At 39.7% G+C, this 24,135-nt stretch overlaps 1 protein-coding gene and 3 long non-coding RNA genes across 6 annotated transcripts; 3 read left to right on the top strand and 1 right to left on the bottom strand.

The window, feature by feature from the left end:
- Positions 1 to 768: 768 nt before the first annotated feature.
- On the top strand, positions 769 to 4,322 carry LOC121738101 (golgin subfamily A member 6-like protein 2). Of its 3 annotated transcripts, none has more exons than XM_042129946.1 (3): positions 769 to 921; positions 3,808 to 3,919; positions 3,962 to 4,322. In XM_042129946.1, exons 1-3 carry the CDS (start codon positions 865 to 867, stop codon positions 4,303 to 4,305), a joined length of 513 nt encoding a protein of 170 aa, XP_041985880.1. In that variant the 5' UTR covers positions 769 to 864; the 3' UTR covers positions 4,306 to 4,322. The 3 variants fall into 3 exon arrangements, with proteins under 3 accessions (XP_041985880.1, XP_041985878.1, XP_041985879.1); XM_042129945.1 differs by adding an exon at positions 2,054 to 2,059 and having other exon boundaries at positions 797 to 921; positions 3,835 to 4,322; XM_042129944.1 differs by having other exon boundaries at positions 3,808 to 4,322.
- A 1,710-nt stretch (positions 4,323 to 6,032) lies between these two features.
- LOC121738103 lies at positions 6,033 to 15,168 on the top strand. Its single transcript, XR_006037229.1, has 3 exons — positions 6,033 to 6,043; positions 13,852 to 13,930; positions 14,831 to 15,168. It is a non-coding gene; the product is annotated as an uncharacterized LOC121738103 (long non-coding RNA).
- A 3,180-nt stretch (positions 15,169 to 18,348) lies between these two features.
- LOC121738108 lies at positions 18,349 to 19,137 on the top strand. Its single transcript, XR_006037234.1, has 2 exons — positions 18,349 to 18,423; positions 19,007 to 19,137. It is a non-coding gene; the product is annotated as an uncharacterized LOC121738108 (long non-coding RNA).
- Positions 19,138 to 22,376: 3,239 nt separating this feature from the next.
- LOC121738105 lies at positions 22,377 to 23,355 on the bottom strand. The gene is made up of 2 exons (XR_006037231.1): positions 23,242 to 23,355; positions 22,377 to 22,816 (listed from the first exon to the last, which is right to left on the bottom strand). It is a non-coding gene; the product is annotated as an uncharacterized LOC121738105 (long non-coding RNA).
- Between the last annotated feature and the right edge of the window lie 780 nt (positions 23,356 to 24,135).

Below are 24,135 nucleotides of genomic sequence, written 5' to 3'. Positions count from 1 at the left end.
GATCATCAAGGCGATTTCGGAGTGACAACAAGTGATCAATAGTGAGTGAACCAGTGAAACCTTCGACTTGGCTACGACCTAGGACAGTGATAGTGCTTAGTATTTTGGACTTAGTGCTTAGTGTTGTGACCTAGTGTGTCCTTGTGTGACCTGGACTTAGTGAATAAAGTCTTCAAGAGAGTCAGCAGATCTTTCTCTCCAAATCCTCGAACCCTAGCATGTAACAATATGTATTATGCTTAGATATCTATTTGAATATGAATATATTAAAAATATGTTTTTTTTTCTTTTATGAACATTCTCAAAACTTTACTGTCGAAAACATCCTTGTCAGTCGTGGATGACAATGTCAACCACTTGTCATGCGCGTGGATTTAAAACAGCTGTCATTCACAATGACACTAACGCAGCTAGTGATTCCAAATTCAGCCGCATAAAAACCGCATAACTTGGATGACATTAATAAAGGGATGTGAAACATTTGACATTATACAAATGTGCAATATGGCGGCGTCAGTTTTACAAGCTTTGTTATAGGCTGCAAGCGCGATGATTTGAACTTGCCAAGCCTACCTAAAGTGTATGTACGCCATTACATGTAAAATAAGCGTGTATACCACGCATTTGTGTTTACAATCGATTTAAATATCAATTTTACGCTAAATATCAAACTTTTTTCTACTTCTTTACACTTTTCGCCCTTACCCCCATGTTAATAAGGTCCAACTATAGTACATCGGGCTTGTCAGCGACCGTACCGAATTGCAGATGTGTCATGCCGAAAAATTGGAAATTTCATCAAAATATAAAAGCAATCTTTCACACGTTTAGAGGGTTACATCAACAGTAGTGCTCTAGTTCAAAATGAGGCTAATATTGTTGGTAGCGCTATGCTGCGTCTTCTATCTCGCAACGGCAGCAGTAAGTATATTTATATAGTACTCATGACGGCCGCAACTCCGTTGCGCCAAAATTAGTTTATCGCGCGGGAACCGTACATTTTTCCGGGACAAAAAGTATCCTATGTCCTTTGCCGGGTCTCAAAGTATCTCCATACCAAATTTCAGCAAAATCGGTTCAGCGGTATGGGCGTGAAGAGGTAACAGACAGACAGACACACTTTCGCATTTATAATATTGGTATGGATACATCAGCCTTTCATAAAGTGGGCGATAAAGCTCCTTAATCCATTCAGTAGTGTTTGCGTGAAAGAGTAACAAACATCCACACATACGAGGATGTTTGTTACTCTTCATCTTCATACGAGTAACAAACATCATATCTATTGATAGCAAAAATTGGACACTCGAGTAACAGGTGAGGACTGAGGAACCTTCTCTTCAACTCGTGGCTGACACAGGCACGACGGATCCTCCTTCAGCTTGAATCTGTGCAAGTAGAAGGCGAATCCGCCGTGTCCAGTCAGAATTTGTGTGGTGTGTGATGTCTTTCTTTTTGACTATTTTGTATGCAGCAGCAGCGCTTGGGAAAAAGAGCTTCGTGACTCCGGCCGTTCCTCCCACTTCGTATCTCCTGTCCCATTCCTTAATCGTATCCTCTCTCAAAATACGCTTAACGAATGAAACAGGACACAGATCGTAGTCAGGTTTCCTTCTCAATCTCAGCGCGGCCTCCTTGGCTAATTCGTCAACCCTCTCGTTCCCTCTCAACCCTGCGAGCGCCTTGATCTAAAACAGGGAGACCTCCGCCTTTGCAATGCAGCTTTTCGGAGGGCTGCCCTTGTTTGCACTGCCAGAGGATGAGGGGAACTAAGGGAAGCCTGCAGAGCCGATCTGGAATCGCTAAGGATACCGACCTTCGCCATTCCACTCTTGCAGGCTATGCTTACTGCTCTTTGGAGCGCTACAAGTTCGGCTTGGTAGACGGTGCAATACGGCGACAAAGCAAGCTTGACGGCCTTCGTCTCGGCCTCACCATTCCATACGGAGAGAGCGGTTCCGACTCGACCCTCAATCTTGCTGCCGACCGTATAGATCCTATGGATGTGGCTGTCAACCACGTCAGCATACGAGTCCTCATCTACCATCCCAGACCTCAACTTTACCAGCTCTGCCGGATGTGGGTCCTCAACCGCGGAAGCCATTCGTTCCACCTCCCTGTCCCTCAAAGCCGGGTACGACACTCCCTTCTTGATCTCATTATATAGTCTCGATGCTTCAAGTATTCTGAGATCAAGAGGGAGTATCCCAGCCAACAGCAGCGCAGAGTTCAGGGAGACGGTTCGATATGCTTTGCAGATCTTCAGGGCAAAACCCCGTTGGACGGAGTTGAGCCTTTTTTGGACCCCCATCTTTTCCACGGTGGGTGCCCACGCTGCCGGTGCACACAAAATAGTTGGTTCTATGACCGCCGTATAAATAACCTTAACTAATTGGGGGTTAAGCACCCAACCTACTCTAGTGGCCCTGGCAAGCTGCTTGAAGCGCTTGATTGCCTTTTGGCAAATGCTGCTGACGTGGGCGTTAAACGTCAAGCCTTTGACGATAATAAGGCCCAGAATCTTTATTTCGCTGTAATATTTAATTTCCACACTCCCCATTCTCAAACGCGATGTGTGATATTTTGGTCGCCTTGTCGACAGTAATGCACAGGTTTTGTGCGGCGCAAAGTTCAATTTATTGGCTCTGCCCCAGTTTTTGATGACGCTTAACATTTCGTTGCCTTTAAACTCTACCTCTTAAGCCGAGTCTCCCTCAAAAACGAGCACGATGTCGTCAGCGAAGGCCTGACAAAACACATCCTTAACAGGGAGTCCAATAAGAGGTTCCACAGAATAGGACTGCCTATGGATCCTGGGACTCCTTGTCGGTCCCCCTGTTCACTTCTCCTCCGGCATATCTAACATTCACACACCTTCCACTCAGGTAGCTGCTGATAACCCGCCTCAGGTTCTCCGGACACCCAACTTCAGCCAACCGAACCTTTACGGCCGGCCACCAAGCACTACCGAAGGCCCCCTCTATGTCCAGTGATACCACAACAGAAATTTTCTTCTCCTCCCTCATTCTTCTGATGTGGTTCACCCACCTATAGAGGGCGTCTTCGGTGCTTCTTTGGGGCACGAAGCCCCTTGTGGGCATTGAAGGTATAAAGTGGGGGCAGTGTGGGACCCAGAAAAAAATTGGGGCGTTGTGTAGAGGCTTGGGGGGTGATTTATAATTATCTCATTTGATCTGGATATATTTTTGACCGACTTCCAAAAAGGAGTATGTAATAGGTTCGGCTGTATGTACTTTTTTTTGTATGTTCAACGATTACTCATAAATTGAAACAATGGGGGTGGTATAACATAATTGGTTCTCAAAGAGGGCTGTAGACAAAATAAGTTCGGGAACCCCTGGTAAAGGTCGTATATATTCAATTTAGACCGCAACACGACGAAACGGAATTATTTTATTAAATAACTAAATGATTCTTTGCCTTCGGCTTCGCCTGCATAAATTAGGAATTTTACGGAAACCGTACATTTTCCCGCAAAAATATAGCCTATGTTTTACTCTACATAATAAGTGCCAAGTAACTTAAAAATTCATCAAGTAGTTCGTGAGATAAGCACTTTCAAATAATTTTCCCGGTTTTTTTCACATTTTCCTGTGTTTTTAATTTACACAAACCTTGTAACATGCCAATTGATCATCCGGCTTAAATATCTTGAACTTAAAATCCCCAGTTTTTTTAACAAATCATTTTTCGGGCCCTAAAGCTCCATTTATGGAAAAAAATCGTAATTTTTTTACTATTTCTTACCTGGTTCTACCGTCTTCATTCATTTCAAAATATTTTCAGCCTCAACCGTCAGGTGAAAAACAAAACTCGTCAGGTGGAAAACAAAGCTCGTCAGGTGATAAACATAGCTCGTCAAATGGAGGCAAAGGCTCGTCGGGCGGAGGAAAGAACTCGTCGAGTGGAGGAAAGGACTCGTCGAGTGGAGGAAAGGACTCGTCGAGCGGAGGAAAGGACTCGTCGAGCGAAGGAAAGAATGCGCCCAGCGAAAAAAAGAGCGCGTCGGGTGGAGGAAATAGTACGTCGTGCGAAGGAAACAAAGAGTCGGATGATAAATCATCGACAGATATGGAATCAGCACCTAAGGACAATTCAATGTTCCCAGTCATCACAAAATGGCTACTCAAAGAGCTTAGGCAATTCATGCCGACCGTTTACGCGATTATTAGATTCTGCTGGAACTGGATGGTTTCAGCCGTCAAGAAGCTTGTAGACGTCCTTTTCCCGGGCCCTATTCTGACTTACCTAATAAATACATTTAACAAGACCAAACATAAATAATATGTGAAAGGTCTACAGTCAGGTTTTTAAGTCATTATTTTCACTTAAGCGAACTAAATAATTACAAAATGGTTTCGAAGACCTGTCTTGACTTAAATAAAATCTGTGAAACTTAACGTTGTTCTTTTTCCTTTTATAGGTTTAATTGTTATGTAAAAAATCTTATAATATATTTTTAGTATTATAAAATTATTACCCCTTTTTCTCATCACCGCACATTATATTGCCCGAAAAAAACCTGATTTTTAAAAACGGGCACATACCTACTCGCTTGTTTTAATAGTAGCCAAGCTCAAAACTAGAGCACCACTTCCTGATAAATGCCGGATAGACTATCTACAACTTAACTTGATAGATAGAGTAACAGTAATAATAATAATGAATTCTCTTTGCACATTAAAAAAACATAATGTAGCGGTACCCACAATTCGCCTAATATTCCTGCATCGCGCTATTGAAGTTTTCTGAGCGCGTCGGTATATATGTCATAGGATGATTTGATAAATCGTATTATCGCATACTATATATATAGTATGTATAGTATAGTAATACTATACATACTATACGGCTCCCATACTACTCTTTGAACGCGAGTCCGACTCTTACTTGGCCGATTTATTTTATCTTTTTTTATGAAATAAGGAGGCAAACGAGCAAACGGGTCACCTGATGGAAAGCAACTTCCGTTGCTCATGGACACTCGCAGCATCAGAAGAGCTGCTGGCAGGTGCGTTGCCGGCCTTTTAAGAGGGAATAGGGTAATAGGGGAGGGTAAGGAAGGAAACAGGGGAGGGTAGGGAAGGAAATAGGGGAGGATAGGGAAGGGAAAAGCGAAGGGGTTTGGGCCTCCGGTAAACTCACTCACTCGGCGAAACATAGCGCAAGCGCTGTTTCACGCCGGTTTTCTGTGAGAACGTGGTATTTCTCCGGTCAAACCAGCCCGAAGCATGGCTCTCCCACGTAAGTATCTTCAGTATCTTCATAATAATCGTTTTTTTTTCAAGCTTTGTTTTGGTTAAATAATCAGTGGCTTTATTCTGACGTTTTTTATAATTTGTATGTAATAAGCAATATAAATTAATAAATTTTTCAAGGTACCTACAAAATTATTTGCTTTAAAGATTGATTTTATACTATTTCACTATTATAATTTCAATAATGTGGCGGTAGGTAGGTACTGCTTTTTTATTTAGATATTAAGTAACTTTATGTAGCTACATTTTTAAATAAGTAGTAAAAAAAAATGAATTTTATTTGTTTTTTACTATTGTGCACTTTTTCCTGCATTGTTTTATCTGCTGTAAGTAGATTTTGGTTGTACTACATTTTAAAACATTCCTTACTTCCATTTCCAAATTTCTTATCGAGAGTCTGTCTGTTATCTCTACACTTTTAAACAGCTGAACCAATTTAGATGAAATTTGATATGGAGATACTTTGAGTCCTGGGAAATGACATACTTTTTATCTTAGAAAACGGCGCGCGGCGGAGTAATCGTTGAACATACAAAAAAAACCACAGCCGAATATAATATAATATGACCTCCTCCTTTTTGGAAGTCGGCTAAAAATGTACGGTTCCGGCGCGATATACAAATTTCGGCACAACAGAGTTGTGGGCGTTATCTATAGTGTGTAACAAAAATAAGTGATAATACTTTAGGGTGTGTACGTGTTCCTTGTAAAGAGTTCACTGTGAAAGTAGCAGCTCTAAAAGACGAATTTTTTTTTACACTTTTGTATGGGCAAGGGTTCGGACCCTTGCCCATACAAAAGTGAAAAAAATTTTGGTCTTCCAGCGATGCTACTTTCACAGTGAACTCTCTACAAGGAACACGTACACACCCTAAAGTATTATCACTCATTTTTGTTACTCCCTGTATATATCTATACATCTATACATAGATACATCGATACATATAAATAAAATTGGAGTGTCTGTTTGTAATATTGAAAGAACCGTTTTTTACTACATGCATATGAATCTTTATACGATACATACACCAAAACAACATTTTTTACAATTTTTGTCTGTATGTCTGTTTGTCTCTCTGTCTGTTTGTTCCGGCTAGTCTCTGAAACGGCTCGAGCTATTTTGCCGGGACTTTTTTTTGGTAGATAGCTGATGTAGTAAGGTGTAACTTAGGCTACTTTTTAACCGACTTCAAAAAAGGTGGAGGTTATATTTTACTTTTTCATATTTGTCAGCGGACTATCCATCTTTGTTATTATACTATGTTAACGCGGACGAAGTCGCGGGCAACAGCTAGCTTAGTATAAGGGCCATTAAATATCTGCCAAAGCAGGCGACTTTTTTTTTAATACGCGACTGGGTTGAGAATATTTTGTGATTTTTCAGTGAAAAAACAAAAAATTGTTGCGACCTTTTTCGTATTATTCCCTATTAATAAGTAGTTTATACAATTTTAATTAATGCAACCTTTTTTTCAGCCATTTCTATTCGACAATGCAGAGAAATCAAGTACAGAACCTACGCAAGAAAATACAAATAATGTAGAGGAAACTACAGAATCTACAGAAAAAATTACTAGCAATGAAAACAGTGCAGTAGGTCGTTCAGTAGTAATATTTGTTCGAAATATTATCAGACAGACAGTCTGTCCGTTTGTTCTGAGAATATTTTGTGATTTTTTAGTGAAAAAACAAAAAATTGTTGCGACCTTTTTCGTATTATTCCCTATTTATTATTCCCTAGGTTATGCAATTTTAATTAATGCAACTTTTTTTCAGCCATCTCTATTGGACAATGCAGAGAAAACAAGTACAGAACCTACTCAAGAAAATACAAATAATGCACAGGAAATTACAGAATCTACAGAAAAAATTACTAGCAATGAAAACAGTGCAGTAGGTCGTTCAGTAGTAATATTTGTTCAAAATATTATAATTAGATTAATAAAGGTCTCTAAAGTAATAATGAAAAATTTTTATTATATACTCAAAAATATAGTAAAAATTCTTGTACGCCAAATCATAAGCACGTTCTTTCCAGGTCTTGAAATTTTATTTTTAGCAATAAGAATTTTCAAAGGTGATTTTCTGGAGACACGGGAGTGCCCACAGAAATAAATCAAGATAGAACGGCTAAGCGGGTGGAGTACGCGTGTTTCAATCTTGCACAAGTGAGCAAGATTTGTTCATTTAGTCAGCGCGTACGTCTCGACTTGATTACACCGGAGCGGTTGTGCAAAAATGCCTCTGCAAATGTGCAGTATCTAATTGTAAAAACAGAAGTACGAAATAAATCGGTCAAAAAGAGGTATTTCTTTCCACGGGTAAGTTATTTGTTCTAACTAAATGCAAAGCAAAAATTGACACGATCGATTCCTTAGCAACGCACGCGCGTCGCCGTTCTATCTTGATTTATTTCTGTGGGAGTGCCCCAGCCAATAGGTTTTTTTTGGAAAGATTGTTTGGAGATTTGATCGTTGACCTATCGTTTGTCTCTTTCACTCATAAAGTTAATATACCTAGCGGAATAGAGCAAAAATCTCGAGCTGTCAAACGAAACCAAAATTGATTTACATGTGTGTGTAAAATATGTGTACGTATACACTTACACAAGCATATTTTTATGAGATTAAATAGGGATGATGACAAGGTCAAAGATTAGCGAATTTTGTTAATAAAATAAAGAAATCACGGTAAAAAATAAGTGTTCCCAAAATTCAGCTTGATAGAATTTGTATTTTTTTTGTTATGTGCCTTCAAAGTTGGATATTCAAGTCAAATTTTTTTTTCAATTAAACATCTTAATATTTGTATACAATTCAATAGCTTATGCAATTAAAAGCAACGTTTGTTATGAGACCACTTTCATAAACGCAATATTTAATATACCTGTCGAACAAAGTTGTCTCCCGATGCGTACAAACTACGAAAGACTGACGTCATACTTTCGTAGCACTTTGCATGGAGCGTTTCGGGCAGGTCTTTTTTATGAGATATTTGAATTGTCATAATATCTTGGTGAATATTTAAGCTATCAGAGTCATTCTTTTAACGATGTTTCTATTTTTTATGTGTCTTTCAATTGCCGATAAGAAAAAAAAATAGTCATCATGCCTATTGTCAACGTGCTGATAAGTGCCTACTGGACGTCAAAAAAGAGTTCTCCCGTCATGTATCACACGTCTCTTTTTACCACGCAGCGTTACTGATAGCAGAGACCAGTATATATTTATTCCTCTATGCTGATAGTGACATCTCGCTTGCTCAGGCCTTTGTTTCTCTATTTCGCTAGGTATATTATGCTTTCACTACTGCTGTCTCATTCCCACAAAACGATTTTTTCGGGTGTAAAAGAGACATAAGCTATAGTATGGATTCTCTGTATCGGCTTTTGAATTTACGTTTAGACTTATTATATAACTATAAATATTTCGTTTATTATGTTTAAATTGTCTTAATATATTTTTTTATATAATTGTCTTCTTAATTTAGGTATTTCTCAAATCCATGTATTCATACTAATATTATAACTGCAAAAGTGTGTTTGTCTGCCACTGAGCCGATCTTGGTTAAAGGACATCAGGAAATTTCCATACAATGCTGGTCTAAAAAAAAGACGGGTTGCACTCCGAGAGTGCCGGCAGAAGTGAAAACTTGATTATTGTTTGAAGTGCATTATTTTTTTAACCCCTTTTTATAATAATCGATTTTTAAAAAAAATGATTTTTTTATATAATCGAAACCACTACAATCGAATAAATTTTTAAGTAACCCATTTTTTATGAAAATCGATTTTTAAAAAATCTTTTTTTTTAATTAATCGAAATCCTTACAAAAATTTTTTAATCCATTTTTTATGAAAATCGATTTAAAAAAAAAATATTTTTTTTAAATAATCGAAACCCTTACAATCGAAAAAAAATAATCGATTGTTCGATTAATCGATTTCGATGTTACAACACTACTCTCCAACCGTCTTACGGTTTTCCGATCAGCACGAGAATCTGATAAGCGCGACGTGAGTTTTTACCCATTCCACAAAAGTGCTCAACGCCGCTAAAGAACTTTTAACTTCAAAAAGCTGCGCGGCTAGACCTAGTACTAGGATTATTAATCAAAATGGCTAGTTACAGGGTTAGGTTAGTCCATATTTTTTTTAAGTTCTTAATATGGCCTAGCTATTGGAAATATTCTTAGTTCTGGCCACACTTTTTTTTAGACGAGAATGCCTGATGTCCTGTGGTATGATGATTCTTTGAGACCTGATGAAGGACATAGGATACTTTTTATCCCGAAAATCAGCTGTACGGTACGACGGTAGTCGATACAGTCTACTAGGTTATACTAGTAAGGACCCTATAATTAGAAGATTAATGTTCTTTCACTCAGTGACGGATTTACTTTGCCGCCTGTAGGCTATTCAATTTTTGATTTTTTTTGATATTTGAAAGTCAATACGTTAGTTTAGTTCACAACCATATCCCACCAAAAACATTTTTTGAAAATTTTTGCTGAGACGACCACACAAGGTTTCACCCTGTGCGGTAGCGAAACGGCGAAACCTTACATATTAATGGTACATATGTAGAATTTGTTAAAGTTAGGGTCAGTACAGTTAGGCCGTGTAGATTCAAAAGCTTGTGGTGACATACAATGGGTAGGAAGATAGTGAGGTTCAAAGTTCAATAAATCTCATATCTTCCCTCTCATCGTAAAGTATACTGTCTCACACCACACAATATGTCACACAATATGTATCTTCTCAATTTTCATTGCTATCGTTTTGTTTATGTTTTGTCTCCATTGTATAAATGTATAAATGTCTCTTTCTAGTCTGTAAAATTTTGTATATATAGCCGTAAGTTTCATGAATAAAATACACTTCTGATCTGACAGTCCAGTTATCATTTACTCCAGTGTCCCAAAGTCTCAACAAGCTAATTGGCTCTACATGAGATCTCATATCTTTTTCAGCGAGTATACCTTATGTGGTCAATATTTTACAAGAAATGTTTTTGGTAGGATTTTTTATTTCTGTAAGATAAAAAAATGGGGCTAAGTTTGCCGCCGATCTTAATCTGCCGCCCTAGGCTCCTGCCTACTTAGCCTGTTGATAAATATGAGAATTGAGATTAAAGCAAGAAGTTGAGAGAAAGCAGCTGGAATTAATCAACAGAAGACGTGGGAGAGCCGTGCTTCAGCACGAATGGGCCGGCTCGACCGAAGTAATACCACGTTCTCACAGAAAACCCGCGTGAAACAGCGCTTGCGCTGTGTTTCTCCGAGTGAGTGAGTTTACCGGAGGCCCCATCCCCCTACCCTATTCCTTTCCCCACCCTCCCCTATTCCCTTCCCTTCCCTCCCCTATTACCCTATTCCCTCTTAAAAAGCCGGCAACGCACTTGCAGCTCTTCTGATGCTACAAGTGTCCATGGGCAACGGAAGTTGCTTTCCATCAGGTGACCCGTTTGCTTGTCTGCCCCCTTATTTCGTAAAAAAAGAAGGGGTGTGGTTTTTTATCACGATAACGCTGGACCTCACGCATCTTATCTTTAGCCACTCAGCAAAAAATACGGGAGTTTGGCTGGGAGGTATTAATGCATCCGTATACCTAGTCCTGATCTTGCACCTTCAGATTTCCACCTGTTTCGGTCGCTGCAGAATTCCTTAGGCAGTGTCAGGTTGACATCACAAGAGAACTGCCAAAATCACCTGTTGCTGTCTTTTCATCAGAAGCCCCAAAATGTTTATAGCAATGGGATCATACCGACAAGATGGCAAGACGCTATCGAACAAAATGGCATCTATATAGTCAATTGTAAAAAAACTTTATAAAACACCTTTTTATTTTTGTATAAAATGGGAAGAAACTAGCAATTCTTGAATATATATATATATGTTTTTCACTTTTATATGGGCAAGCGCCCGAACGTCACGAGTTTCCTCATACAAAAGTGAAAAAAAAATTGGTCTTTCAGCGCTGCTACTTTCACAGTGAACTCTCTATAAGGAACACGTACACACCCTAAAGTATTATCACTTATTTTTGTTACACCTTGTATATATAGGAAATCTCGGAATCGGCTCCAACGATTTTCATGAAATTTAGTAAGTATATAGGGGGTTTCGGGGGCGATAAATCGATCTAGCTAGGAATTATTTTTAGAACATGTCTTTTTATTCGTGTTTTATCGATAATCGAAAAATATGACTCTTCCTGACATCTATTGGCGAATAATAATACTATTTTGTGAGCAACTAATTGCTTTAACGACACAACAACAGCTAATTGGTCCGTGAAGTGTGAATTTGGCCGCCCCCTGAATTTGCCGCCCGGGGCATAGGCCCCGGCTTGCCCCCCCCCCCTAGACCCGGGGCTGAATTTAACTTAATTCAGTTGGAAGTTTTAAATTGTTACTGGGGACACTGGAAAACACTGAAAAAAGAGAGGGAACAATTATATCACCATAATAATTTCTTTCTTCTTTCTATTTGAATTAAGTTTTTAATTAACCAAAATGAAGTACAAATGGTGCCGTAATACAAAATATGCCAAAATGTGAGTAATAATTATTAGTACTATAATAGTGTGTGAGGATATAACGGCCAACCATGCGATTCCAGAGATATTATGCTCATTTTTCATGTCGGCTCCATACTAAAATTTCTAAAAAAAATATTACTCCCTTATTATTACACGTAGATGAGTCTTTTTACATTTTTTTATGTAATAACAACTAGGAGACCATATTTCAGCCCAAAAAAATGACATCTAGAAATTCAAGTTCCTATGTCTGCCGGCCGCTGCCGATCCGGTGTGAATTGGCCCTAAAAAGATCCCAATTCACACTCAATAAAGGTTCATATCTAGATTATACACGTTTAGGTTCGGTAGGTGATATTTTAGTTTTAGTATGTAACAACAGATGGCGCTTTTAAAGTAAAATGTATATAATTCTTCTTCATTCAATAATTGCTATGTGAGACAATTTTATGGTCGAAAATCGCCGGCAGCTGAATATTTGCAGGTGGAAATGTCGTCTACCGACGCCCTAGGATACATTGAGCGCGAAGTAGGGCTATATTGGTTATAGCTTATATCGCTGGCTGACGGGCTTTCCACACGCATAATAACGACTGACGGTGGTCTTTGTTATTAAAAAGGTATAAACATTCACCTGTATAAATTTTGTACGGTATGAAATGACTTTATATTTTAATTTTTTTAACATAGTTCAGTAACGCGACTGACGTTAAATCGCTCGTCTGCGATACGGCTGACGGTGCATTTTTGGTTAAGCATGACCTCAATAATCACCCATCAAACTGTCATTCGGTATAAAATCACTTTTCGCAATTATTTTTTTTACACCTTTGAAATACTCTCAGTTAACATCCCACCACGGGTGCGGCGACTGACGCTGATTATATTGATTGATAAATATTAATCTACTACTGGACAAAAATATGGTTGGTATGAAATGACTTTGCAATAAATAGCAGTACTATAAGTATTGCAAATGTCTCACCAGTCATGCCGTATTGTATGTTCGACACTCGACTGCATGATGTGGTTGTGTTGCCGTCGTGTACGACTTTAACGCTCAAGAGCAGTCGGTCCTGATTGTATCTTGCGAGTCTCAGGGCCTGTTTCACCACTTCCTGATAAGTGCCGGATAGGCTATCTACAACTTAACTTTTTTTTTTATGAAATAAGGGGGCAAACGAGCAAACGGGTCACCTGATGGAAAGCAACTTCCGTCGCCCATGGACACTCGTAGCATCAGAAGAGCTGCAGGTGCGTTGCCGGCCTTTTAAGAGGGAATAGGGTAATAGGGGAGGGTAGGGATGGGAAGGGAATTGGGGAGAGTAGGGAAGGGAATAGGGTAGGGGATTGGGCCTCCGGTAAACTCACTCACTCGGCGTGAAACAGCGCAAGCGCTGTTTCACGCCGGTTTTCTGTGAGAACGTGGTATTATATAAATATATAATATTATTAAGTAATATTATTAAGTATTTTAATTTGAAAATATAATACTTAGTTAAATTTAATTGTAATTTAAAAATATGACCTGTTGGGTTGAAATAAAGATTTATTATTATTATTATTATTATTTCTCCGGTCGAGCCGACCCATTCGTGCCGAAGCATGGCTCTCCCACGTATAACTTGACAGTGTATGGAGCATCTGTCAAATAAGTTGTGGATAGCCGACCGACACGACTCGAGAGATCAGGCACAGGACCGATTTTTTACGAATTACTTGTACCTACTCTAACTAGAGACATTAAAATATTGAATCCATACTAATATTATAAATGCGAAAGTGTGTCTGTCTGTTATTTCTTTACGCCCAAATCGCTGAACCAATTTTGCTGTTCCCGCGCTATAAACGAATTTTGGCGCAACGGAATTGCGTGCGTCATCAGCTGGTAACTAATAAGTTTTGATATGTGACAAGCATTGATTTGATTCTAATATTATCAATTTTACGCTAAATATCGATTTTTGAAGCATAATATTATACTTATAACACCTACGTCCTGCCTTTATTTCAATGCTTTGTATAGGTTAGATTGTATTGTAATAAAAAAATGAAAATATTTATATTTTTTGCGTCGCTGTTCACAATTTTTAACATTGTTTTATGTGATGTAAGTATTCGACTTAATATTAATCTTATAAAGCTTAAAGCAGGGATGACGCATCGCAGAAGACGAGCGCATCTGAATCGCGCGTCATCAGCGCGCAAAAAATACGCCGTGTATAATAATAATAGCTCCCACACCGGTTTCGGTGACGGTGGCCTGTTTCATTGAAACCAGGCCAGCTACGCAGGAGTAATTTTATAGTGCCCAAATGTGTGCGCAGTACACAAGAGCACTCTCTATTCCTTTACTCTCATAACCCAGTGGGACGGAAGACCGACACGACAGGCGAGGCGCAGAACTTTTTACATGCCCATCCGACATATGGATCATCTTTTTTATTATTATTATTATTATTTGTCAGTCAATCAGGTGATCAGCCTGTGGAAAAGCCCTAAAGGTACAGTTGGAACCGAGCGACACGCGACAACCGCAGACGACGTGTCGTCGCGACACTAGTCACTACTGGTTTGTACGTATTTCTATGAAACACCCTCCGCAGCTAGCACGAAGCTAGCGACACTTCATAGAAATACATAGAAACCATGTCGCGACGACACGTCGTCTGCCGCCGCTTCATGTAGCCTAGATTATATTCTAATGCTCAAGTTACACGGGTGACTAACGGGTCGATTTTAGTCGCGCGGAACACATTCTACAAAAATCGCCTGTGCCGCCTGAGATCTCCCCTAAGCATTTGCAGCAAGCGATCGCTTGCGACTGAGCGTTTGCATGGTCGATTTTAGTCACCAGCCGCATGCGGCCATTGGCCGCACGACTTTGGGGCTTTAGCCGCAAGCGGCGTCGTCGAATTGCCATTTAGACGGTCGATTTTCGCCGAGCGGCGTAAATCGTGCGGCTTTAGTCACCCGTGTAAATCCAGCATAATCGACATATTTTTTTCAGAACAGCATCTGGGACATATTCGGAAGTTTGGAAAAAGTGGAGTCGGAAGCGACATATGATTTTCATAGAGTGGTCGAAATCATACCGAAACTTATCGACGTCATTAATGGACCCATCAACCACCTTTCGCAAATACCAAAAGTGGACGAAGTGTTCCACGACTTTGGGTCATGCTTCTCTAATGGTATTATGAAGCTGATTAACCACTTCGTGCCGGCACCATTCGTGCCGTTGCTCACGAAACCGCTCTGCCACTGGCTTAAGAACCTATCACTTACTCCGGAGTTCTGTAAGCAGAATTATTATAATGACAAATGATTAAAAGTTTGATGGTAAATCGTTTCAGTTTTTGATTTACGAATTTTTACGTTTCACCTTGGGTGCGATTAGATTCTAATCCACAGTAATCTTATATCTTTAACCCTCGGTCGGTCGCGTGGGGTCTTTAATAGCCCGGAGTTTGCAAAAACGAGAAAAAAATGTATCTTATCTTATATATTTAAACGAGCAATTCTTGTATATATATATATATATATATATATATAATTGGAATCTCGGAATCGGCTCCAACGATTTTCTTGAAATTTAGTATATAGGGTGTTTCGGGGGCGATAAATCGATCTAGCTAGGAATCATTTTTAGAAAATGTCATTTTATTCGTTTTTTGTTGAATACCGAGCAAAGCTCGGTCAAATAGCTAGTTTAAATTAATCGTAGCAACTCCGCTCTTTAGATAGCTTCCTAAAAGGGATTATATTTTGATATAATTGCCACTCATCTGAGCTCGCGTGCATTTATTGTGTGTAATAGATGTGTTTATTCACGCTGGGGTCTTTAGAGACCCCAGGTGACCAACCGCGTAACTAAATTTGATTTCATATTTTCATACAGTTTTAACACCGAAATGGATTTCTTTTGTGCTTTTCATTGTACTTTAATAATAATTCAATAAAAATGTTCGTGTGTTGATTAATTATTATTGTTTTATATCACTTACTTATAAGAAGTTTTAGACACACTTTTCCAGTAATGCATATTTTGCTACGTAGGCCAAAATGATGATGATTATTTTTTGGTGATGATTGGAAACTAATTTTTTTAGTTCTATATTTTATAATATTATTTTATAATAAGGTAAAATTGCAAAATTTCTAGATATCCCCTAACCACCACTTAGTCCGACCTTAGACAGCTGCTGTGAACCCAGAACCGTCCGACGGCGCAGATAAAAAAATAAAAGTGAAGTGACTACTGAGGGAATCCCCCCCGCCCCAATTTTAGGCTGCGACCGCGCCTGGATAAGCCACAAGTACTGGCAAAAGAAGCAAGATACCGCCCAAGAATGATACGCGAGGCCATATTATGATAGCTTGCCTTGGCCAGGCACCTTGCCCGTAAATTTTCCATCAAGAATAAAGGGAATTCTTTAATCCAGTGTTTACCAACCTGTGGTCCGCGGACCCCTGGGGGTCCGCAAGTATACGTATGGGGGTCCGCAGTGTCGTCTCTGGACCATACATATTCAGATTTTTTGCTGTTTATTTTATTAAGGGGTCCCTAAAAACTGTACATGATTTCCTAGGGGTCCGTGGCAGAAAAAGGTCATGAAACACCGCTTTAATCCTATACCAATCCTGAACCCATACTAATATATCAGATGCGGAAGTTTGCCTGTCTGTTACCTCTTCACTCCCAAAAGGCTGTTATTTGCAGTTTGGTATGGAGATACTTTGTGTCCTGGAAAAGGACAAGGTATACTTTTATCCCAGAATATGGTAGGGTTTCCGCACCAAAACGAATTTCAGTGCTACGGAATAGTGAACGTCATTTAAGTAGTCATAGCACAGTCATAGTATAATTATAATAATAATCAACGCCTTCGTGGTCTAGTGGTATAGAGCGCGGCTCTTCGGAGGTCGTGGGTTCGATTCCCGCGTTGGAAACATGTTATTTCCAAGTTTGGTTAGGACAATGCAGGCTGATCACCTGATTGTCTGACAAGTAAGATGATCCATGCGTCGGATGGGCATGTAAAAAGTCGGTCCTGCGCCTGATCTCTCACCGGTCGTGTCGGTCTTCCGTCCCACTGGGTTATGAGAGTAAAGGAATAGAGAGTGCTCTTGTGTACTGCGCACACACTTGGGCACTATAAAATTACTCCTGCGTAGCTGGCCTGGTTTCAATGAAACCGGCCACCGTCACCGAAACCGGTGTGGGAGCTATTATTATAATAATAATAATAATATCTATGGACGCTTCACACCACGTCAGTCTGGCCCCGTGCTAAGTACCTGCAAGACTTGTGTTACAGGTACCAGACAACGGAAATATATTTAATACATTTATACTATACATATTATATTTAAGATTTTTATTATATCATACACATCCAGACCCGGGAACATTGAAAACTTTTTGTTCGGATTCGAACCCGCAACCCCCGGTTTGAGCTGCCAACAGCCCACCAACTGAGCCACAGAGGTCGTGGCTCAGTTGGTGGTGCTTTTTATGCGAAAGTCTGTTCGTGTATTACAGATTAATCAGTATTCACGCTTTAAGGGGCCGGGTGTTAAAAAAAATATCATACATACGTAATACCAAAATTATTTTCTCATACGAGAATATTTAACACGTTTGAGTTATTTTTCAGCTTAAAATAGTAATTACCTAGGTTCCTGCACAAAAATTTACAACAAAATATTTACACACTAAAAGTATTTAAGTACCTAGGTTCCTGCACAAAAATTTACTACGAAATATTTACACACTAAAAAATATTTTTTAGTGTGTAGGTAATTACTAATTTAAACTGAAAAATAACTGAAGCATGGTAAATATTTTCGTATGAGAAAATGATTTTGGTATTACGTATGTACTTTTTTTTTAAGAAATAAACTCCGGCAAACGAGCAAACGGGTCACCTGATGGTAAGCAAATGCCCATGGACACTCGCAGCATCAGAAGAACTGCAGGTGCGTTGCCGGCCTTTTAAGAGGGAATAGGGTAATAGGGGAGGGTAGGGAAGGGAAGGGAATAGGGGAGGGTAGGGAAGGGAATAGGGTAGGGTATTGGGCCTCCGGTAAACTCACCCACTCGGCGAAACACAGCGCAAGCGCTGTTTCACGCCGCTTTTCTGTGAGAACGTGGTATTTCTCCGGTCGTGCCGGCCCATTCGTGCCGAAGCATGACTCTCCGACGTGTAAATCTCTCTCCCACTATGAGAATTTCGATGGCACCCGGCCCCATAACCGATGAGTCAATTTTGGGAAGTGTTAAGAATAAAGATCTTCTGGGTCCCCAAATTTTGAGACCAGCATAGATTATTTTATCCTAAAGTCTAAACCAATCTGTAGAAATAGTTATTTCTGAATATAAAACGTAAAAGGTATTGTGTTGTAACTTGTAACATAAAGGAAATTCAATCATAATGTTATGTTGCTGTAATACTCTTTAAAATGAAATTATTATTTCATGTAATACTATGGAACATTTTTTATGTTGTTATTTCAGCTGTAAGTAATATGTTTGAATTTTAATCCTTCGATCGTGGATTCTTGAAAATCTATTGTTATTCTATTGTATCTCGCTCACCGGTGAGTTTATGGGGCTCGATGGGTTAATGAACAAAATATTATATATAAAATTTAAAACAAAATAATGTTATGTATGCTGTACAGGCTATAACTTAAATAAGTTAAACATTCACGATGGTAGTATTATAATAAAGTTTACTGTGATCGTAGGAGCGCTGAAAGGGTAGGTACTATATAATACTTTAGAGTGTGTACGTGTTACTCGTAGAGTGTTCTCTGTAAAAGTAGCAGCGCTGACATACTAATTTTTTTTCACTTTTGTATGGAGAAACTCGTGGCGCTGGAGCGCTTGACCATACAAAATTGAAAAAAGAAATGTCTTTCAGCGATGCTACTTTTACAGTGAATTAATAAGGACAACATACATACACACCGTTAAGCATTATCACTTAGTTTTGTTACACTTTGTATATTATAATAAGTATGAGAAATAATCCAACATTATGATATTTTGATCACAATAGATAATAATTTTTAAACTCATTTACTTTTTATTTTTCACTGTAAACTCTATACAGGGGAATGGATACATACAAATTACACACCCTAAGTATTAATTATAAAAGCAATGTTAATTTTGTAGTCACAATCAGTCTCAGAGTATGATACAGAATCAAACACGGAATCAACCACAAAACAGACAACCATATCAAAAACAACAACCGTACCAAAATTGACAGCTATACAGAAAATATTGCAAACCATAAGAGTACCCATCACAAAAATAATAGCGATACCAAAAATCAGCAACGTCCTTCGAAATATTGGTACATGTCTGGTGAATGGTGCAATGGAAATAATTTCTTATTACCTCCCTGCTCCCTTTCTACCTTTGGTAACAAGCGTGGCAGGTAAGCTGCTACCTTTCGAACCTATTATTACCTTGAGAAGACTCATGCCTGTGACTAGCTACAGAAAAGCGTTGCAATCAGCTGTAAATGGTTTTTTGAGCGCGTTTAACAGATTCAAGTTGGATGACGACCCCTATACGACTGGGTGGTTCCGAAGAAGATATTTGAATGATGATAAAGATAATAAAATGTAGTTGTACCGTTTCTTTTTTATTCTGAAATGACCTAGACTTAGGCCGGTATAAATAGTGAGTACTCAAGATGCATCTCGGTCTCAAGACACGGTTTAGGCTCTGTGATTGGTTGGCTGTCAGGACCAATCATAGAGCCGAACCGCGTCTTGAGACCGAGATGCATCTAAGTACTGACTATTTATACCGGCCTTAGAGTTAGGACAAGTTAAGCTTGATAACTATATCAGTGTCTTCCTACTGATAACTACAACAGTAAGAAGACATCTCTCCACTTGAGGAACGTCTGCAGTCTCGCCACAAGGTCAACTTCAGTTCCTTTGTGGTGAGAGTACCGACGAATCTTCTGTCGACCTTTGAGGCGGAGGAATTCTGGCCGACTGATGTGGTCTACCGAAGGTTCCGGGGAAGACTCCGGAATGAAGCGCGCGTCACGTCGCCGATTACTCGTGATAAAGTGTAGTTATTAAGTGTATATAATTTATATGTATGTTAGTCATTAAGGTATATATTGTATGGGCCTATGTAGCCTGATATAAATAAATAAAAAGAAAACTCCAGGGAATATTACGCAAAGGTCGTAGCAGAGGGCGCTACCAGCATATACAGTAAATAATCCGATCGAAATTCAACATGTTGCACGCGTCATATCAAAATATTGACAGAAACGTTGTCAAACGTTGTGTTGTCAAATGTTTAGTACGTACTGTCTATTCCGGTGCTGCCGTCTATTCAACTCACGCGTTTTAAACATTTTGTTCCTAGGTTTGGTTGAGACAAGCAGGCTGATCACCCGATTGTCTGACAAGATGATCCAGATGCGTCGAATGGGAATGTAGAAAATCGTTCCTGCGTCTGATCTCTCGTTAATCGTGTCGGTCATCCGTCTCACTGGGTTATGAAAGTACGGCGCTTTGCATAGGACGGGGCGGGGCGGGCCGGTCAATTTCGCCGCGAACGATAGCACTAAGGGAATCCTATATTACCAACGCACACGGCGCACGTAAGGCAAAATGACCTATGATAATATAAAAATATAAAATGAAATAATAAAAAAAAAACCAGCCAAGTGCGAGTTGGACTCGCCCATGAAGGTAGTTTTTGGAGTAATGTACATCATATATTTTTTTTAGACTTATCGTGCCTCTACTTTTAGCAGTTAGAGGGGAAACCTCAATATAATTTTTGAAGACCTATCCATAGATACCCCACACGCATAGGTTAGATGATTTTTTTTTTGTTTTAGTCGTATCTGTGGGGACCCCTAAAATTTTTAATAATTTTTCCATTTTTGTATCAAAATCTTGAAGCGGCTCACAGACTACATCTACTTACCAAATTTCAATAGTATAGCTCTTATAGTTTCGGAGAAAAGTGGCTGTGACAGACAGACAGACAGACAGACATGGCGAATCTATAAGGGTTCCGTTTTTTGCCATTTGGCTCCGGCTAAAAAGAAATAAAAAAATAAAAAAAATCACCCGCGGCGGGCAAAAAGATCGCGCCGCTGGTGCTCGGCGGGCACTGGCGGCGCATGTCCGCGGCTGCCCGCCGTGGATCACACAAACCAGTTTACATGCAGTAACGCAGACGGCGCGGCGTGTGCTTTGTGTATGCGGCGCGGGCAGCCGCAGACATCGACGGGCGTACGCGGCGAAATTGACAGGCCCGCCCCACCCCGTCGTCTACAAAGCGCCTGTGGCGGTACCCACAATTCGCCTAACATTCCTGCATCGCGCTATCGAAGTTTCGGAGAACGGCAAGATATATACAACGTCTGAAATGACGTCAGTGGACTTCTGCCTGACCGAGCATAATACCTAGCTCGGTCGGAAGATCTTCCTTTTCGGCCGCCACTAACAACGTTAAATTGGTGACCACCGACAAGAACACGCATCCTTCTGGACATCAATCATCATCAACACTCCCCGCCCCTCTGCACCACGTCAGCAGACATCAAGTATAACCGGGTCGCCTCGACCATAAGCCGCGTTGGAGGTACGCGCCGGTCGAACCCGCGTCTGGCTTGAACGGGGCAGCCATAGGCTACAACGACCGGTCAGCAAGCAGAGCACGGGGTCCCTCTCCTGGTCATTGCACGCGTAGCTTCGGCCCACACCTGACAACACAAGCGCATCGAAGAATACCACAGGTCTTCGGGGGGGAGTGATGTGGAGGTATCCACAATTCGCCTAACATTCCTGCATCGCGCTATCGAAGTTTCGTAGAACGGTAAGATATATACAACGTCTGAAATGACGTCAGTGGGCTTCGGCCTGACCGAGCATGCTATCTCGCTCGGTCGGAAGATCTTCCTTTTCGGCCGCCACTAACAACGTTAAACGCCTAAAGGAAGAGAGAGGCTCTTATGAACTGTGCACACACTTCAGCACAATAAAATCACTCCTGCGTAGCTGGCCCGGTTGCAATAAAAACCTGTTACTGTCACCGAAACCTGTAGTAAACTCCCTACATACAGGGTGCAATTAAACCTTCCTGCCAATTTTTTTCCAGGGCTTATGTATCATTAGGAGAGTCCATTTAATAAAAAAAAATGGGCGTTATTTTTTTTTCAATGACATATTTTATCCCATTTAAAATCGTTGCAGAACGGTCACTCGCGGCGCGGGGGAGTGAGACGGGGTGCGCAGGATGAGGCGCGCGCGCGCGGGGGCACGTCACGCGCTGCCGACGCATTGTGTCCATTAATTGTAGTGTTTTTTAGGATAACTTTCGGAAGCTATTTCTCAACATTTTAGTACTGACTGACTATAAAAGAAAAAATACGTGTATTTTTATTTTTAACGAGGATCAATATATCAAAATTTGGCAGGAAGGTTTATTGCAGCCTGTATTATTATTTATTATTTAAAAAAAATATAATTAAAGTCTCTCAAAATCTTGATGCTTCACTTTCGACTTCATTTTCATTACGCCGAAGAACGGACAAAATATTGTCGTTATCACTTGGGTATGATTCTGATCTGTTCTGCTCCTCAATTTCGGTTTATTACTGTACATTTCTCTTAAACTTTTTGGGTATTTAGGTCTTGATCTTTTTCTTGGTTTCTTTTCTCCCCTTTTCTTTATCTTTTCTCTACCTTCCACCCTCTTTGATGTCCTTTCCTTTATCTTTTCTCCGCTTTCATTTATAACGTTATTTAAATTTTTCCGAAACATTTCTGCTCCGTCGAATCTTCTTTCTATATGAATATTTCTGCCTAGAATAAGAAGATCGTTGCTTAGAGTATCTTTGCCATGCCTCTGTGCTTTGGGATAGTTACTACCGAGGAGGATTTTAAATATTTTATCTATATCTACATAACTCGGTTCTCCGCATTTTAAAATAATCTGGAAAAAGTTTTTAACCTTTAGTTTAAAGTTCTATGGTTTAATCTAACATAGTATCCATACTAATAATATAAATACGAAAGTGTCTGTCTGTTACCTCTTCGCGCCCAAACCGCTGAACCGATTTTACTGAAATTTGGTATGGAGATACTTAAAGTTATATTTAGTATACTAGCTGATTCAAACGTTGTATTAGATACTATATTATATTTTGTGTGTTGATTGGTAGTCCGTAGTTAACATTTGTTTGCTTGCATCAAATAACCTCCGAAACTACTGGACCGATTAGGATGAAATTTATCCCCAATAGAGAGTAGGCCACGGGAAAGGACGTAGGCTACTTTTCACCGCGGTAAATAGTACAGTTTCCATGTAATTCAGCCGGGTAAAGTCGCAAGAAACATCTAGTTTCATGTAAAACTTACCAATATGATTAAAACATAACATAATCGCATGACGCTCGCGTCTGATTTGAACGAAATTGATTTAATGCTGATTACATTCAGCTATGGTCGCGTATGGATTTTAATTAAAAAACCGGCCAAGTCCGAGTGGGGTAAACGTATTTTTTGTATGGAAAAATACAAAAACGTCACAGAACCCTTCGAAAAGGACGGATAGACAGACAGCTAAGTCTTAGTAATAGCCTTTGGAAACGAACCCTAAAGCCGGCATGTGTATTTTATTTGTGAATTGTATATTTTATTGTATAGGATGTAACAAAATAAAGTGATAATACTTTAGGGCAGTCTTTCCCAAAGTGGGCGATAACGTCCACTTGTGGGCGTGGGCGCTGAAGGTCTAAACTCTAAAGGGTATGGGACCCAGAAAAAAACGGGGGCGTTGTGTAGAGGCTTGGGGGTGATTTATTTTATCTGGATGCATTTTAAATTGCAGGGGGGCGCTAAACATAATTTGTTCTCAAAGCGGGCAGTACACAAAATAAGTTTGGGAACCCCTGCTTTAGGGTGTGTATTGTGTATCGTGAGTCACATGTATAGAGTTCACAATTGATTCACAGTGATAGTAGCAGCACTGAAAGAGTTAATTTTGACTTCTGTTTCTACGAAAAATGCCCCAACGTCATGGAGTTGCCAGTACGATAATTAAGTAACTTTTTCAGCGCTGCTGCTTTCACAGTGAACTCTGTATAAGAAATACATACACACCCTAAAGTATTACGTCATATTACTTAGTGTGGGTTGCACTAGAGGCGTGGTTAAAGTTAAAGTTATGGTTATAGTTAATGCTAAATTTAGCTTTAACTTTGACCGGAGAAATTGACAGATGGCAGCTGGTCCAACAAGGTTATAAATGAA

The sequence above is a fragment of the Aricia agestis genome, chromosome 22 (assembly GCF_905147365.1).
Source record: "Aricia agestis chromosome 22, ilAriAges1.1, whole genome shotgun sequence".
Taxonomy (NCBI): Eukaryota; Metazoa; Arthropoda; class Insecta; order Lepidoptera; family Lycaenidae; genus Aricia; species Aricia agestis.
The sequence above is the reverse complement of the archived record's forward strand: the minus strand, read 5'-3'. Positions and strand labels throughout refer to the sequence as shown.

Excerpts from the sequence above, each read along its gene's own strand:
- LOC121738101 (XM_042129944.1), top strand. The coding sequence starts at position 865 with ATGAGGCTAATATTGTTGGTAGCGCTATGCTGCGTCTTCTATCTCGCA. Across the intron at positions 922-3,807 it reads TCTATCTCGCAACGGCAGCA|CCTCAACCGTCAGGTGAAAA; the intron begins GTAAGTATATTT and ends AAATATTTTCAG.